At 43.4% G+C, this 18,975-nt stretch overlaps 1 protein-coding gene across 1 annotated transcript in view; it reads right to left on the bottom strand.

Moving 5' to 3' along the window:
- Tg (thyroglobulin) overlaps positions 1-18,674 on the bottom strand; it is a 185,934-nt gene extending 167,260 nt beyond the window's left edge. The window contains exons 1-10 of the mRNA XM_013025192.1: positions 18,608-18,674; positions 17,544-17,652; positions 16,947-17,044; positions 15,611-15,814; positions 15,020-15,179; positions 8,879-8,985; positions 8,263-8,406; positions 7,624-7,809; positions 3,069-4,166; positions 1,834-2,421 (exon numbers count right to left, since the gene is read on the bottom strand). Coding sequence (XP_012880646.1) covers positions 1,834-2,421; positions 3,069-4,166; positions 7,624-7,809; positions 8,263-8,406; positions 8,879-8,985; positions 15,020-15,179; positions 15,611-15,814; positions 16,947-17,044; positions 17,544-17,652; positions 18,608-18,674 — 2,761 coding nt within the window. The remainder of the gene's footprint in view (positions 1-1,833; positions 2,422-3,068; positions 4,167-7,623; positions 7,810-8,262; positions 8,407-8,878; positions 8,986-15,019; positions 15,180-15,610; positions 15,815-16,946; positions 17,045-17,543; positions 17,653-18,607) is intronic.
- Between the last annotated feature and the right edge of the window lie 301 nt (positions 18,675-18,975).

Genomic DNA, 18,975 nt, shown 5'->3' with positions numbered 1-18,975 from the left:
CTAGAGGCCTAAGCCAACCTTGAATACATGTAGGAAATTATTGGTCTACTCACTACTGTTAGATGTATTAACCTGGCTAACATTTGCTAAGCATTTTCTACGATCCACAGTGGCCCTTTACTTTTATTCCCTTTATAATGTTCATAATAGCCCTGAAGTAGCAATTTATTGAAAGGTAGACTTTGTAGAAAAGGTGAAACTCAGGGGGTTCTCTCTTCCAGCACACAGCAGCGGGAGGCAGAACCAAGATTCAGGACAACTCAAGCTCTTTTTTCTGGGTTGGTATTGCTTAGGCTATTGGGTGCATTTGATTTGCCTGGAAATACCATAGAAATACAGGTCTCAGTTTAGCAGGTGAAGCCCAAGTTCCTGAATCTCTCTCAAGCCACCTGTAGCTGATGCTACATAACCACATTGTAAATACTGAAGCTCAGAACTGCAAACTTTGGGTCACAAACTTTTATCAACAAGAGCCTGAAACTATATCCCCAAAATACAGGCATTTCTTTGTTTATAAAGTAAATGCATGTACCACTGTAGTTATGTACTAGGTGAAGTATGTTCTCAGCTGGTGCAACTTTTAACACAATGCTATTGCAAAATTCAAAAAGAAAACTTAAAATATGAGCTATAGGTGGCTATTGTAATAATTACCTAATGGATTGTCTTATGCATATAGCCATCTGGTCCACATAATCTCCCAACTCTATGAAAATGCCACTATACTCTAAGCCTAGTTCTACTGCTCATCCCAGAATGGATGAGACTAGTCACAAGGTTCCTACAGTAGTTGCATATCCAGAGAACCAAATTCAGTCTCAGAGCACCTAAAAGTATAGGAATTCTCAGTTTGGTCTTTAGTATTGAGAATGACTCTACAACAACTCCATATATAACAGTCATGCCAACATAGATGTGTTGATTCAAAAGTTCCTATTGTTAGATCTATGTGGAAATCTGAGTAGTGCTGTCTTCTTGATATTTACAGTGGTGAATGTATTATTATTCTTGTTGCATGTTCCCTTGGCCTAACTGGATTCTGCCCCCTACAGCTTAAATTTTGGCTAGTATCAAATAGTCAGATGAACTTTAACATGATCCCAAAATGTTGTGACAATGTTTAATATGGAGAACAAACAGAGAGCTCATTCCAAGTAAACATCAGTAATATTGGTAACTGCTGCTTAGAGAGATCCCAATTTGACAATTGTAGTGTTCAGTCTGTCTGGTTGTTCTTTCAACCTGCTGGAATGGAAATAAGGCTTTGTAATTTATTATATTTACACCTCACTTACCACAACTTCTCTGTAAGTGTTTCTGCAACAAAACCAAACTAGTTTCCATTGGTGGCTGTCCAATTAATCCTTAGTTAAGTCTGTCCTTGTAAATGAAAGACTGTTATTTGCACTTTCCTGAGGTCTTGACCACCTACGAGTATTCTGTCTGGACAAGTAGTAGAACCACCATAATATTTGCTGACAGATCAGATGGTGCACTTGACTGAGGAAAGATCACTAAAGCCTGAAGGTCATGGAGTGATCATCCCCATCACCTTCATTAGGTCTAAGATAATGTTCTGTACATGGAAGACATCCAGTGAAAGTCTACCCTGCTGACTAAAATGATCACTTACTAGATGATTTAAGAACAGACTAGATTACCCTTGTCAGCACCTGACTTTGTGGTATAAGGATGCCAATTCCTCTCTACAAGCCACAAGTTGAAGGGATGTAGATAGCCACTCTCAAATGCCACTTCAGCTTTGACACTCAACAAACACTCTCCCACTACAAATGAAAACATAAATTTGGTTGTTCACATGAGTTAACTCACAGGTTGGGACTTTGCTCGGCTCGGCCCGAGTTCCTTCCAGTTCCTGACCAGTCTCATCCACACACCAGCAGCTCCTGAGGTCAAAGTGGGCCAGAGGTGTGCTAAAGTCTGAGAGAGGCCCTGGGTACCTGCCAAGCTGGTCATTTAGGATCTGCCAAAAGAGGTAAGGCTCCAGGAGGATATTCCCTCCTGGCTGAGTTGGGGTCCCCTCAAATACTGTCAGTGGGACATCTTGGAAGGAAGGGTACTGAGCCAGCCCTGGGAAGACACCTTGTTGGCCAGCCTCATAGAGTCTTTGAACAAAGAGATGGAAGTTTCTAGAAGTTTCTTCCTTATAGTTCATGATCTTCAGCAGCAGCTCAGCAGGGGCCAGCTTCTGAGCATCTTTGTTCTGAGTCTCCCACCTTTCATACCACTCAAAGACCTGCTCTGGGAGCCCATCACATTGCACAGGTCTCCACTGCCCTGTCGAACTGCATTGTGGGACGTAGATGCTGGAGACAGTGGGTGTCACACTGGAGTTAGAGAGCACGGTTCTCATTGTTCCCAAGAAAGCTTGCTCGGCCTGTAACTGACAGCGAGTGGGACCTGAGAAGAATAATGAACAAGTGTTTAACCAATTGAGTAAGTCACAAAGATCAAGGTAAGACCACCTAACTGTTAAAAATCCATCTATATCCTTTATATAGCAGCTTTAACTAGAAAATAACATCTAGATAGAGAGCACCTTACACTACATAGCACTATACAGATGAACCTTGATCAACACCACAGACATGCATGTTGTAGTACTTAAAGGCTAAACAAATCTCCTCATTGGCTCTTTACAATAGTTAACGTCAGCCAAGTTTTCCAGGAAAATTTTTTTTTTAATTTCAGTCATGGGTCTTGAACTCTGGGCCTGGGCACTGTCCCTGAGCTCTTCAGCACAAGGCTAGCGCTCTACTACTTAAGCCACAGGCCACTTCCAGTTTTCTAGTGTTAATTGGAGTTAAGAGTCCCATGGACATTCCTGCCTGGACTGGTTTTAAACCGAGAGTCTCAGATCTCAGCCTCCTGAGTAGCTAGGATTATAGGCGTGAGCCACCAGTGCCCAGCTCTAGGAGAATTTTTAAGTTGCCTGTTTTGCTAGTAAATGACATTGCCCATTAGCTGTGAATTAACTAATAATTTCCCTACAATGCACTGGGTCTGGAGTTAAAGAGAGACTTAGGTTAAATATCCAGTAGACTTACATTGCTTGGGTTCACCAATTACACTTTGAGTTCCAGGAATAGCCTGACCCTCCGCATCTACACAGTAGCAGTCTGAGTTGAAGCACTGGACGGGTAGGAAATATCCCTCATTAGTACAAGAAGGGGTGAACAGGCTGGACCCCGCAGGCTGGCTGCTCAGGAGGCTTTGCGTGCGAGCCCTCAGCTTCTCACATTTTGTGGGGCACCTTGGACGTCCTCCTCTGACCCTTGAGCTGGAGAGTTCTTTCCCTTGAGAATCCACACACCAGCACTCTCCAGCAAAGCACTGGACATCTTCATAGCTGCCATCAGTGGTGCATGATGGGACAAAGAGCCTTCCAGGTGTTTCCCCACAGGCCTGGGAGCTGAGCACCATTTCCATCACATCGCCCAGATCCCGTGCTACACTTTCAGGCACAGCAATAGCTTGTTGCAAGAAGAGAAGGAATTCTGGAAGCTCCAGGAGAGAAGCAAGGAATTTTAAGGCATTTTGATTCTCTTGTAAATTGACTTCAAATCCAAAAGTTCCTATAACTGTCTTATTCTTAACAACCTCTTTAGAAGTACCGGAAGTTTCTGTGGCAGAATTTGAATCCAATCCCCCAGAAAGTAGCTTAGCTAGCTCTACTATTCCCCTTCCATTCTGGAAGCCAGGAAGACCAAATTGCTGAAAAAACTGACTGAAATTAAAAGTGCCTCTTGTGCCAAGGGCCCCAGACAAGTTAAACTGACCAACGTTCACCAAAAATGTTCCTCCAAAGAGGTTTTGCTGGAGTCTCCTGGGGCTGGTGGTGAACTGAAGGGCCAGGCGAGCCAGCTCTCTGGAGGGCAGAATTGCCTTGATGGCCTCTTTTAGCAGACTTCCTGACGTGGATAACTGTGGACCCTGCCCTGCCACCACGGCATGGAGAAGCCCAGAGTTGACAAAGAACTCTTTGATTCTGGGTGAGCAGAATGTGTCAGGTCTAGCTCCTCCTTGAGAGACCCATGTTTTCTCAGGAGCAGAGAACAAATTGTGCTGGCTGAAGTAGCCTGAGGTTCCAAAGTAGAGCCTGGACAAGGCCTGCCTCCTTTCTGAGGTGCATGACTGGTCTTCAGCTGCATGAGACAGAAGGAACAGGTTTTAGAAGGACACGGTTTTAGCATCACAGGCAGTTCTAAAATAGTATTAGTTGCCAAAAATTCAATCAAGGACACCTACATTGTAGATCACATTCTACCCTGTATCCTTTTTCCTTTCCTCCCTTCTGAGGTGGCTCTCTAGGGCTGTTTTGGGGAAAGAGTATCCTGGTCCGTATGCCCTCTCTGTTTTCTCTAGGTTAGATCATTTACTGTAGCAGGTCAACTCTCATAGACCCTGGTCCACATTCTGAAAGCCTGACCACATGTGCCCACTGTGCAAGGTTGAATGGTATTCCTTCCAAAGGTATGTCTATCTCAGAAAGTAAGCTTATTAGAAATAAGATCTTGGCAGATGTAATATCATTATGCTGGACTCTGAATCCAGTGGCTTGGGCTCCTATGAGAAGGTTTTGTGTAGATATAGAGATGAAAAGGAGGAAAGCCAGGTTAGGACCAAGGCACATACTAGATTTATGTTACCATAAGCCAAAGAACATCAAGAATGTCCATACTCAGGGAGCATAGGGCCCCATCAACACCTTAATTTCAGATATCTATGCTCCAGAACTCTAGAAAACAATTCCTGTTGTTGAAGCCACCTGGTTTTTCTGTTTAGCAATTTATGATAGGTTTGTGTTTACTAACATACTATCTTCTAGCCTTCTCTTGTCTTCTTAGTGGATTTATGTGACTGCCTGGTTCCTTCGTGCTTAGGCTAACTAGTTTATGTCTCTGAGTATAAGACCCACATGTTGAATGCTATTAGTGTTTTTTATAATAAGAAATAGCTCCCACATTGTAATACATATTAAAACTATATAAGGAATATATCATTTGTATAGTTCAATACAGTAATACCCACCCTGACAACACACCTAGCACATCTGTCTTGACCTCTTGACCTCTCTTTGAAATTACTGATGAGAAGTTAACTAACTCGGGCCAGCTGTATGCATGATGTATATTGGGAACAGATTCCTGAATATGCTCACAACTCTAGGCCTAGCCCAATAACCAACTCACTTTGCTGAGCAGACAGTTTTCAGTTGTGTAAGTTTTTTTTAAGTCTTAAATCGATACTTTTTTCTTTATCTTTGTTCCTTCCCCTCAACTTCCTTGCAAGGAAACTCAAGAATGCTTTTTTGGTTCCAGACAAGATCATCTTTCTCCTCTCCTTATCTCACTGACCACAGGAATGAACATCCAGAGACTAACTCAAGCACATCAGAGAATAAGTGGGTGTAAGGCCACCATCTTGCCTGCAGTTATGCGTCAGCATGTACATCCAGAAGCCTCTGCTCCCGGGCTCTCCTTTAAAACACCATCTTCCCCTGTAGCAGCTTACATAGGCATCACTTTGCCTGGAAAGACTGATAAACCTTTTCTTTCCTTTCTCTAAAACCCTGTTCTCATTATTTATGAATTGGCTTAATTTCTAATGTCAGTCCTTTCTAAGCATCCTGAGTTGACTGTAATCACATGCACAAAAAAACTGTAAAATTCAAATGCTAAATGACTGTCAGTCATATAAGCAGAAGTAAGTATGCTCCATTTTTCTCCATAAAACCATAAATCTTAAGGGACCTTTAAACCACCTAAACTTTTAAAAATAATTCTTTCCTCTTGGTTTGCACAGATGCTAAAACAAGAAATCAGCCAGTTTCCCTCAGTAACCAGGCAACCAAGAAAGAACTGGAACATGTGGTGAGCAGGAAAAAGACCTGGCAGCACATGGACACACAGCACCTCCCTTAGCAAGGCACAACTTCCCTTAATGGATATCACAGGAAGACATGGAGACATAAAGTCCCCAGCTTTTCTTCATTAATTCTCACCTTAAGAGCCTGACCCCTGCATGCATTTCCTCTATAGCATTGCTAAGGTAAAGCCTAGTTGTGTTGTTTCTATGCGTCACTTGTTTCCATGCATCAGAGAGGAAAAGTGAAAATATGTGAACCATCCATGCCTCTGATGCAGTTACTGTTTTAATTAACAAAGTCAGAGTTCTTCCTTTCTACCTGAGAGAAAGAAGGCACATTCTTCTTGCAATGTTTGCAAATACCTCAAAGAAAGACTTCAAATTTATTTAAGGATTTTTTTATGTTCTTACACTCAGAAGATAGAAAGTTATCAAACACCAGGGAAAATATTAAGTTGGACAAATTGAATGATTTTATCAGGAATTATTAAATGAATGCTGATATATATCTAATCTGAAGCTATATAGACAGGTTCCTCCCTTATTGCTTCAAGACTTTCTGAAGCTTCCCAATTCCCCCTGTAAGCTGGCTCCCTATCCCCATCAGTAATATGCTTCACAATCTAACTAGGAAGATGAGATGGAAATGGCTAGGGATAGTGTTTATAGTGATTTTTAGGTCTCAACTTTCCCTCCTTCCATGCTGAATCATGGGTTAACTTGTATCTTCCAAAATTCATGTCTTTCCTAGGATCACAAAAATGTGATCTGATTTGGGAAAATTGTCATTGTAGATGTGATTGGCAAGGATGAGCTCCCATTGGGGAGCCCCTCTAAGAAGAGATAACACAGACAGTCACAGAGAAAAGGTAGCCATGTAACCATGGTAGCAAAATTAGGGTTATACCATTGTAAGTCAAAGACCCAGGATTGCTGGCAACCGCCACAGCCATCAAAAAAACTGAGAAAAGTCCCTGCCTTCTGAGGCATCATTGCCCGACTGACACCTTGGATTTATACTTTCAGCCTCCAAAACTCTGAGCAAAACTGGTTGTATTAAGCTATGTAGTTTCTGATAACATCTTGCAACAGTCCTAAGAACAAATGGAGTTCTACCATCTCTCATCAGAACATCACCAGCCCCCTTGCTTCAGGCCCAATGCTCCTTTAAGTTCCTCCTCTAAGGATACTGGATGATTCGTTTCTCACACAAACCCATCACAGCTGGAACCTCAGCAGTCTTCAACAGCCCTATAATTATAGCATGACAATCTTGAGCCGTGGCTCTAGTAAGAAGGGCTTCACTGAACTGCTCTTGCTCTTCCATCTAGTGGTGAGCATCCTCCTCTGTGTTCCAACAAGTACTTCCTTCATGAAGTTTCAGTGAGGGTTAATTGTTCAGTGTGGTAACAGCTAACAACAGCCTTCGCTGGTGCCTTCTTCTCACACATACCACCAGACAGAAGTAACAACTCAGTCCCCTTTATGTTTCTCCAGCTACCTGTGGCATACTGCTCTTTCAGCCCAGCTACGCTCAGCCCTCGGTACTCCTAGAGAAATGATGGCTGACATGTGGTAAGAAATACATTGGCAGCTAATGATAATACACTGTTCTTCAATCACATTAAGCAGGTGATAAACATTAGTGGACTTTGGAGAGGTGAAGGTAGAGAAATGGTTACAGTTACAGAACTTGAAGAGACCAGAAAGGATGGCCCTGGAGAGGAAACCCACCACAAGATGGTAACTGCCCTTGCTGCCGAGTGCCTGGGATCTCAGTCCCCTGGCTGTCTACACACCAGCATGGCCCATCCATCTGGCACTGTACTGGTTGGTAGTCCCCATTTCTGCGGCATCTTGGAATATAAGGGTGATGAAATCTGGTGGCTGCAAACTGCTCTACTTCACATTTTGTAGGACCTGGAAGAGATGTCACAGCAAAGGCCACGGGTTATGACAAATGCCTGTATATTTGCATTGTACAGTGCAATTGGAAGGCACAATGATCTAAATCTTGGCTCTTAACCTGTGCATAGCCACAGACTAAAACAACCCTTTTTTTGTTGTTGGTTGTGGGGCTTGAACTCTGGGCCTGGGTGATGTCCTTGAGCTCTTTAGATCAAGGCAAGTGCTCTACCACTTGAGCCATAACACCACTTCCCGTTTTCTCATGGTTAATAGGAGATAAGAGTCTCACAGACTTTCCTGCCCAAGCTGGCTTTGAAACATGATCCTCAGATCTCTCTCAGCCTCCTGAGTAGCTAGGATTACAGGCATGACCTACCAGCACCTGGCCTGAAACAACCTTAAACCCAGGTCCTCAAGCCCCAAGTAGAAACACACAAATCGCTCTCCTGGCAGCGTATTACTTACATCGGAATCTGCCAGAGATAACGAATTGAATTGCTAAGAACCGTCTCTTCAATATCCGGTATAGGGTGCTTTCAGTGAAGGTGGATGCCAAATCCAGGTCAGCAAAGATGGTATCATAGATTTCATCCAGTAACAGTTCCAAACCTAAGAAGAGGCAGCCACAATTTCAGAGATGGGCTCATTTAGAAATCAAATTTGACCTTGCTGTGCTAACAGGCAACCTCAGGGACAGACTTCACCAGCTGTGTTATGCATGGACTCTGAACAATAATAGTTTCTAAAGTCAGAGTTGGGGTTTAATTATGCAAGTTCCAACTCAAAAAGGCACTTGCCTAGAGAATAAGAGGTAGCCATAGACTCTGTTTTCCACTTGTCAACCTTAAGGTTACATCTACCCAAGGTTGGGGGGACTTCTTTCAGTGTGCAAAAGGGCACTGTATGGTCTGGTAGCAGCTGCATGTAGAGTTCCATATCTGAAATTCCTCTAAGATTGTATCTTCTTCCAGACCCATGGGATCCTGGCAGAGAAGCAAGTAGCCTCCAGAAATGGTTATTTCTACTTTACACTATCTGCCAGCAGTGTAGTCTCAAGGTAGCTGAGAAATAACTTGCTTACCTGTCTCAGCCAGCTCTCGCCCTTGGCTGTCAGCACAATAACAGTACCCAGATACCTCAGGGAACCTGCTTTGGAAGGAACTGAAGGTCATAAAGGCATCAGAAAACCTGAGAGAGAATGAGATATATGGTTATTGTTTTTTATAAAAGGAAAATGATCACCTCCTCAAAATTGGTGAACCAAGTCCTCTGAAAGAATATCTTCATTAGGCTCCATGCCACATACTCCAGGGGCCTGCAGTCAAGCAGAGTGGTGAAGGAAACATGCTTAGCTGTGATGTACCCACTAGTGTTTTATCTCACTTGGTGGAATTTGATCAATTTATGTCCCTATGTGTCTCAAAGGGCATGCAGAAAGCAAGATTTGCATAGATCAAACTATCCTTGCATTCCTGGAGTGAAATCAACTTGGTTTTGTGTATGATCTTTGTAATATGCTGTTGAATTTGATTAATAAGAATTGAACTGAGAGCTTTTGCATCTATGTTCATCAAGGAGATTGGTTAATTCTCTTTTTTGTTATATCCTTGTTGGGTTGTTCATGAGGGTAATACTGCCTTGATAGTGCTACATTAACAGATTCTTTCACTACAGTCTAATTCTAGAGATAGAAGATCAAGTTTCTTTTACAAACTTGTGGTATACTATAAATTTATTTCATTTTTTATAATCAAAGGATTCCAGAGCTCTTTACAGCTTTTCAAAAACTTGTAAAGAAGACAAAATCCACCATAGGAAGTCTATGAAAAGGAAATGAGATGTGCTAATCCTTGTAAAAACACCTATAAACATTAATGACAAGAGTACCATCTTATCTCTCTTTTGCTCTATAAGTTGATGAAAGGTCTGTCTTAATCATGTCTGACCAAACAATTGTTACAAGCAGCCATTGGCTAAGTCCCCATGTTTTACATCCTGGTCTTCCTGTGTACAACAACTGAGTCAATAGAAACAATTTTCACCCTTATGTAACATTGATTTTTTTTTCCATGCTCTATATAAACCAGCACGCAAGGCTTGAACATGTGTTTTTGTCAATGTATGTAAATCTATCCCCAAACAAACAATAAGTTAAAAGAAACAATAATTCTGCACATGAACATATCTATTGATAAAAAACAATGAAAACAATTATGTTGTTTTCACCAGACTTTGGGAATTTTTTTTAAACTTACAATAAACAAAATAAAACCCTGTAGATGAGTATGCTAATTATGAAATCTCAAGAAAGGGAGTATGTATAACAGTATGTAAAAGGCAGCAGCACAACATAACCTAATCTGCTACATAATCTACCACATAAAACCATTGGGAAGCTAGGTGCTGGTAATCCTAGCTACTCAGGAAGCTGAAATATGAGAATCATGGTTGGAAGCCAGCCTGGGCAGGAAAGTCCATGAAACTCTTATCTCCAATTAACCACCAGAAAACTGCAAGTGGTGCTGTGGCTCAAGTGGTACTGTGCTCATCTTAAGCTGAAGATCTTAGGGACAGTGACCAGGCCCACAGTTCAAGTCCCATGACTGACAAAAAAAAGCCATTGAAAAGGCAATGCATGGGAGAGCAACTGCCCAGTTATAGGCAACAGATATTTTTTTAATTTGAGCAAAAATTAATATGTAAGTTAAGATTTTTTCCTTGTTGCTTGTCTATTGTGTGCATGTATGTTATATAAAGTAAAAAGTTTATTTATTGGAAACTGGGATTCAAATTCAATTCTAAAAATGCTAACAATTCTATAACAATTGCTTTTTGTTGTTGGTTGTGGGTCTTGAACTCTGGCCTGACTGCTGTCCCTGAGCTTCTTCACTCAAGACTAGCACTCTATCATTTTGAGCCGCAGCTCCTCTTCTGGTTTTTTTGAGTGGCTAATTGGAGATAAGAGTCTTATGGACTTTTCTGCCCAGGATGGCTTTGAACCATGGTCCTCAGATCTCAGCCTCCTGAGTAGCTAGGATTACAGGTGTGAACCATCAGTGCCTGGCTATAATAGTTGTTTCTATCTGTTGAGCAATACTTTGCTAATGCAATCTGCAAAATATTTTGTAGTCCACTTGATGCCCCTAAAAGAAAGATTGTATTTCTTCTATCTTAGTTTAGAGATGAGGAAGATAAGGGATATGGGTCACCATATTTATCTAGTAGTGAGAACTGGAGCTCACACCCTGGTCTCATTCACCACATGCTACTAGTCTCTGCCAGTGGCTTTATTCAGTACATGTTTGGTTGCTCCTGATCTCTTGTGAGGCAATATGACTGTACTGTCTCTTCTCTGAAGGTGCAATGCTTCACTTTTCCTGGCACATAACAGGTGTTGAAAATACTGGGCTGGGTAGATGCAATGACCAGTCACCTGACTTGCCTCAGTGGGATCTGGAATCCATTCCATCACAAGGAACAAGGAGATTAAATCATCTATTCCATGCTTTGAGAATGGAATCAAATGGCTAATATTGACTTCCTGGCCTAGAGAAGCTATGACCTACAGGACCTTTGTGATATTTTCATTCTGCAATTTTATAGTCCAAGTCCTTCTCTTGGAGTCTCTGCTCTTATATATTGACCAATTCCTGGACCTACCAGAGCTCTTAGCATGTATCCCTCTTTGTATCTTTCCCTTCCTGCATGTTAGAAATGACTTGCTTCAGGTAGAGTCATCACATCCTCCCAAGGAAGAGAGCTTTATGGACAATTTAAGACTGTCACTTCATCTTCTCTGGGGCAGACACCCTGTGCTGCCATCTTTAATCCTGTTTTGCCAGTTATATAGATGTTAAGATGAGCTAAAGGCCTAGAGCTGATGTATCAGAATTTCCTTCCTTACCTAACACGTGATTTTTAGTAGTAGTTGCTATTCAAACAGGGTAAAAGGCAGTGTGTATTGAAAATAAGATGCTATAAAAGCATTATGAATGTTTGAGCTCATCATATTAAGTCCAAATTCTCACAACTATCCTTTCAAATAATCTCCATCTCAGAAAGCTGGGATGTAGAGTGGCAACTTGATTAGATCAAATTCACCCAGCCAACAGCAGGAACCAGGTATCCTAAATCTTCTTCCATTATTCTCTAGATATAGAGCTGACATGATTCTGCCTTCAACAGGGTGAGTTCAAGATTTAAACATCTTTGTTTCTGTGTTTCAAAGTCAGACTTGACAGAGTCCAATTTTTATGGATGGTTTCTGAAATAATAATGGTAGGCCCCCTCCTTTAGCAAAGTAATTTTTACTGTTAAGATTGTTGAGTTGTTGCTTCTGCTATTTCTATTGGCAATGCTTTCCCAACTCTAAGCCTGATAGTGATTACATCATACTCCACTCACTCCCCAGCTTAAAATGGTTTTTGCAATGTTGGGGACATTACCCTTTGCTTATCTGGAATCCAGATATACCTGGCACCCTGAGTCTGTATTACTTACAAAAAAGAAAAGGATCTGTTTTCCACAGTGAATGTTTGGATTGGTTTTTGTTAAACAAGGAATGCTTACCAATTACTTTTTTGAACTTAACTAGACTGCCCTCTTGTGGAAATAGCTATGAATTGTACATTCATCTCAACTACACCATTCTTTTTTTTGGGGGGGGGGGGGGGGGTGGGGCCTGAACTCGGGGCCTGGGCACTGTCCCTCAGCTCTTCAGCTCAAGGTTAGCACTCTACCACTTGAGCCACAGCACCACTTCCAGCTTTTTCGTTTTATATGGGGCTGAGGAATGGAACCCAGGGCCTCAGGCATACAAGGCAAGCGCTCTTACCATTGAGCCACCTTCCCAGCCCCTCCTACACCATTCTTCAATGTGATGACTATTCACATTACCATAGATTGTAGACCTACTACATTCAAGATCCTGTGCTATGGCATTGTGAGGAACAGAGATGAATAGCAATAATGCAAGATAATAAAAGCATCCAGACATCTGTAGGACTTATTAATAAGCTCCTTAGCTTCTGCTGTAATGTCATCATTTGTGTACTAAATAAATTTGTGTACTAAAAACTATAACCATCAAATGACTTCTATTAATACTGGAATAAGGTTGGGTACTGGTGGCTCATACCCGGAATCCTTACTATTCAGTAGACTGAAATCTGAGGATTATAGTTTGAAGCCAGAGTGGGCAGAAAAATTTAAGAGACTCTTTTCTCCAATTAACAAGCAAAAAGCTGCAATTGGAGTTGTGGTTCAAGTGGTAGAACACTAGACTTGAATAAAAGAGCCAAGGAAGAGTGAAGTTTAAGCTCCAGTATTGGCATTTACCAAAAATATTAAAGTCAGTGAAAGGATGAAAAATTCCCTGTGTAATGTGAGTACTTAGTTAACTTGAACTGAGAACACATTGATTTGCATGGATACGTATAGTAAATGATCCTGTTGGAGATTTCTATATGCTCTCCGACAGGTCATTCTCTATTCCCCAAAGGAAAAAAAAATTTAATCTACACATGCTAAAACTGGGTGGTATGTGAGAATTCCTTGTTGATGCATAGTAATTCTGCAAATTCTCAATGGTCCTATCAATGAGGTGACATCAGACTTGCACCATGGCCTGTTGAGCAGGGCATTGCCTTTTATTGCATGGCTGGAGGCACCAAGGTTCTGGAAAGGTAAATGGCTAGGTCACGGTGCTAAAAAGTGGCAGAGGCAGAATGCAGGGGAAAGACAGTTCTGGCATGCAAATCGATGGAGTGTGCCAGAGTGTGGCAATGGAGAGGAGAGGGACTCAGGGAATGGGAGGTTGGGCTTTGGTCCAGAAAGAGCAGTTCAAGCCCAGCTTCCTGATGCTGTGGGCAAATGCCTATAGCCTCTTGCCCTTGCTCTTTAAGATCAGCATCTCAGATTTTATGTTTTAGGTTGAACATACAAAGTTGCTAATGCTCAACTTCATGGGCGATAGCCTAATGAGAGCTCCTACATTTTTTTAAAAAATATATTATGCAGCTCAAACAACGCAGAGCCATCTTTGTGCGCATGCTTTCAGCCTGAGGGTTCTGGGACAGCCCATGAAAATGTCCCTTCTCACACAGGAAGAGTAAAGGTTTGTTTTAGAAGCCAGCTACATCGTAGCCCAGTACAATTCCTAGGCCGGACCTTTTTTCTCTTACTCAGACAAGCCCAGTTGCCCATGAAGTCAGCACGGGCCCTTCACAATGATCAGGTAGCTATCTTGAAACAGCCAGAGCTATCTACCTATTTGTCTCAAGAGTTATCATCCATCTCTCTGTTTTGCCTTTGCTATTTAAATCACTAAAAAGTGCCTATACAATGGCCCTATCTTTGCTACCAGTTTTCTTTTTCTGATGATCCTGTTCCTGCCTATCCCTTCTTCTCTACAGCAGCCTGGCTCCTTTGAATGGCCTATGGCAACCACATTTCCCTCGGGGCTCCCTCGGGGCTCCCTCGGGGCTCCCTTCTTCCATAGAGACCCCAGCATGATCGTAAAATCCTCTCTATATAAAGAAATGATCTTTTGGCTCTTTCATTTTCCTCCATTGAATCATGCTAGTTGCACTCTGTATTTTGTATCGTAATGTACAATGGAATCTTCTCCATGTCAGCCGTTCTAGCTCTAATGCAGTCTCTTGAACGACTACATATGTATTTATAGAGACTCAACATTAGTCATCCACTATCTTTGATAATCACTCAGCCACCCCTCTCCATTCTTTCTATCATGCTGATGAAAACCAATGCAGTAGGCACCCCAGTATGTGTGTCTTCACATTCTGATACTCTCCTTTTCCTGGGCTAGCTGGACTAGACAGCACATGTATAATAAATAATGTAATGTAGTAATCATGTATTATAATAAAGTAAAATGATGTGAAACATTGATCGCATAAATTGCCAGTTTGCTTTGTTGAAAACATAGCCATGCAGCATATGAGGGGAAGATATAATTTCAGCTTTTGGTATAAAGTCTCCATATGCAACCCAGATTGGCCTGGAACTCACTACGTAGCTCAGGCTAGCTCTGAGCTCACAATCTTCCTGCACTCACCTCCTGAGTGCTAGGATTACAGGCACAGGAGGACACCACACACAGTAAGATGTATGTGAATTCTCCCCTTGGCTGTGCGTGTGACATAGAGCACTTCAGCTCTCAAGGTGAGAGTGGGCTCTGGCAGGCAATGACTCCCCTTACCTGTTATAGTTATGGAGCAGATCAAAAATCATCATGTCCGTGATGTTGACAAATTTGCACTGGACGGGCATAAACTCTCCATCTGTGGAACACTGCAGTGGCGACTTGTCTCCCACCCCGTGGAGAAGACGACGGTTTCTTATTTCACAGCTCCTTGGACCTAAACATGTTTTATGGAACATGTTCATTGTTATTATTTCTTGGCAGAACTGAGGTTTAAACTCAAGGCCTTATACTTGTTAGGCAAGCACTCTACCCCTGGAGCCACATCCCCAGGTGTAAAAACTCTTACAGCCTTTGGATGTTTAGATGAATATGTTTCTGCCTTTTAGACAGATAAAAGGCCAACTGCGACTAAGATCTGACTGAAACAGGTGACTTACAAATGTTCATTGGAATCCTCCTTGTCCTTTTACTGGCCTTTAATTCAGAAGCAAGTGTGGATGGATCATCCGTCACTACACAATTTGAGAAGTAATCAAACCTGTCTGCACAAAGCTTTCCTTCTCCTTCTGAGGGCCAGGCTCTGAGTGACCGTGGGCAAAGCTGTAGCCTGCGCAGGGATATGGTACCAGTGCGTAGGAGACTCACACTGCGTGGGCTTCCCCAGCTGGCGGGTGCCGTACACCTCCATCCCCTCTGCGTCCACACACCAGCACTGCCCTTGGCACAGGTCACACTGCACAGGCGCGTAGTCCCCAGAATCCTGGCACTGAGGAAGGTAGGTGGTGGCTGTGCTGTTAAGGTAGCCACTCAGCAAGATCTCCTGTTTGTGCAGCTGGCAGAAGGACAGACCTAAGAACACCGAGAGTTGTGTCAGAGGAATGCTGAGAGAGGTTAATGGAAATAAATCCAAGTAGACCCTCATTCTTTCCCTAAGGGATGCAGTAGAAAGGGAGCCAGTGGCAGGGGCTAGGGATGCTCAGCATGGTACTCAGAATGCTCCAGTATTCTGGGAACAGAGACAAAGAGGGTATGTCTCTCTACTGCCATGTTCATCAAGTAGACACACAATGGCCACACACTGTCCAGAGAGATCAGGCTCAGAGCTTGATGAAATCTGATTTGCACATGCCTGGGCTGTGTGGCTTGAGGAAGCTGCTTTGCTCTTCTGTGCCTCTCTCTCCTCATGCACAGAGTGAGTAACAGCTGCCTCCCTCCAGGGACATGAAGGAAAGGGACATTAGTAGTATTTACCCCTACTGAAAACCACTACTCACTCAGTGCATGGAGTGTTTTAAGTCTCCACACTACAGGAGAAAGACTGAATGCTTGTGTTACAGGAGAGAAGCCTTCTGAAGCCCAGAGAAGAGCATGGGACATGGTCAAGACCAAGTGGAATGTGAGATGCCCAACTTGATCCCAAGCCAGCCACACTGTTTACATAAAACCAAGGTTCCTGACAGGACTATTGTCTCCCCCTGGAGGCTTGATTTCACCATTCAAGGTGATCTGCTCAAAATGACCTTGGTTTTAGAGGTTGGACATCAGCTAAATGGGCAGTTTCTTTGACAATTGACCTTAACCATCATTGTAACTAGACAGCGTTTACCTAGCTAGCTTTTTCCCAAATCCTAGAAATTCCTCCCAAGCCCTCCAACAGCATCCCTAATTTTCCACCTGCCTTCTGGTTTCAGGACACTTAGAGGTCTATCAGCCATTGTTCACTCTGTACCAGGTACGGTACCTAGCGTGAGGGAGGCCCTTGGCAGCTACTTGCTGAACAAATGACTTCGATGTCTCATTTGATTTTCACAGGGATCTTTAGGAAACAGGAGCATGTGTGGTGGGCAGGAACTTGTCTTATTCTAATAAGAAGACCCGCAGCCCAGAGGGGGACCTGCCTGGGTCACCACCCAAAGCTCTACTCATTCCCAGAGCCAGGGTGACCCTTCCCGGCCTTCCTGTCACGTTGGACACCACTTACAAGCCACTGGCCTTCCCTGCTGCCTGCTGCCTGGCACTTCCTTGCCATCAGCACCCACACACCAGCAGGAACGGCCATCATTTTGGCACTGGACAGTCCTGAGGAGGAGATGCAGGAGGTGACACCATTAGAGATCCTGGAAGCCACTAGTTCCAACCTGGTAAGGGGCAGGAGATAACAGGGGGGTGTGGAGGAGCAGGAGTCTCTTCCCACAGAAGAGAAGGCTAAACTGAGAGCTGCAGGATAGCCAGGGAGAGGAGAAGAAGAAAAGAGGGTGTTTGAACCTTCCTACAGACATGGTAGGACTGAATTTTCAGTGCTAGAACAAGAGACATGGGTACAGGGACATTAAAAACAAACCCTCACAAAAGGAAGGCACCCTAGTTAATTCCTCTCTTGCCACCCTGAATTCGCAGAGGTCCTGACTCAGATCTGGCAGTAGCTCAGGAGAACGGAAGCTGGGCTAGGCTAGGCATATGCAGGGCATGCTACTCATGCACTCTGAGGACTGCAAAGCATGGTGGAGGGCAAGGAGAAAATTCCAGATGCTCTTCAAGTCCCCCTGTCCCAGGGGTATCTTGAGGAAGTCAGTCTTACTGGAAGCTGCCATCTTCAGAGCACTGGGGTATGTAGTCTGCTTGCTGCAGAAAGGCCCGTTCCCTTTGCAGCTCACAGGGACGAAGTGGTTGGGCATCGACCTGGTATTCTGGGCAAAGGAAAGTGATTTAGGATGGAAGGATTCAGTCTGGATCCCAGCCACAGACACACATGCGTCTCTAGTACATAGTCATTAACCATCACAGTTGAACAGACTTGGCAGTCGTTTGCCTTTCCCAGGATCTCATTAGGTCCTTTAATCTTTTACACTGCCCCAGGAAGTGATGGTAGTACTTCCATGCACCAATGTGGTATCCATACTCTGACAGTGGAAGTAACCTGCCCTAGATCACACAGCTGCTGACAGAGAATTCCTAATCAAACCCTGGGAATCCATGCAGCCCAAACTTCTGTGTGCTAGACAGAACACTATCAGAACTTTGTCCTAGACTGGATTAACCTATTACCTGGCACACAATGTGAAGTAGTTAACAAAGCACACCATGTCATGCTTTACTGATAAGCTGTGTGACACGCACAAATCCCTCCTGAGTTGTAACCATACCATGAGGTATGACATGCAAATTTTTCATGCATGGCAGCTGGGCAGTCTGTCCATAGTTGAATAGGTAGGCATCTAAGTCAAGTATAAAGCTTAATTCTATTTCACTCAACCAGGAAATCGAATATTTTTCCCTATTGCCTGCTGTCTATTCCTTAAATACTATCATGGGTGACATAGACTTGGGTAGCCAAAGGGATTAAAAGCCAATCTCAATGCCAAAAACTTGACCCAAGAGTATGGTAAGGAGGAGCTAGACCTGAGTTAGGAATATCTGCTTCCTAACTCTACTGTTCCAATCACCAGTGCTGCGATCTCGGGCAACACAGCCACCTCTCTGAACCCTTGCCTCTTTATCTAGAAATGAAAAGCAAATAACCAACCTCTGGGTTAAATTAAATCTGACAGCAAGAGTAAGGGTCTTGGGTAATGCCTGGTTGATGCAGAAGCCCAGTGTCTGACAGCCCCCTCCCTACCCACCTGCCTCAGCTTCAGAACTCACCAAAGATGTTGGCTGATACCAGGCAGACTGAGCCCAGCAGGCTGAAGACCCACAGGACCAGTGCCATTTCCTGGCCCCTTCCTGGGATAAAGAACCAGGAGCGCTGTCTGACCTAGGAGCCCTGGTGGCCAAGCAGCTTTTATAGAGCAATGAGGGGCCGTTCTTGCACTCTAGGGCACTCAGTGGAGCAGTGACTCACATAGCTTTCTCTGGTGGTCACGGGGCATGCCCTCTACCTGCGTCTACTCCCTATGAGGACACTTGAGTGGCTATCAGCGCATGGGAACCCGTCTATACCCTGGGGAGCAGAACTGGGTAATGTAGCAACACAATTGTTTACTAGCCAAGGACAGAGTTCTGTAGCCTTA

Source organism: Dipodomys ordii, unplaced genomic scaffold (assembly GCF_000151885.1).
Source record: "Dipodomys ordii isolate 6190 unplaced genomic scaffold, Dord_2.0 Scaffold82, whole genome shotgun sequence".
Taxonomy (NCBI): Eukaryota; Metazoa; Chordata; class Mammalia; order Rodentia; family Heteromyidae; genus Dipodomys; species Dipodomys ordii.
Note: the sequence above shows the minus strand (reverse complement) of the source record. Positions and strands in the feature narration are given on the sequence as shown.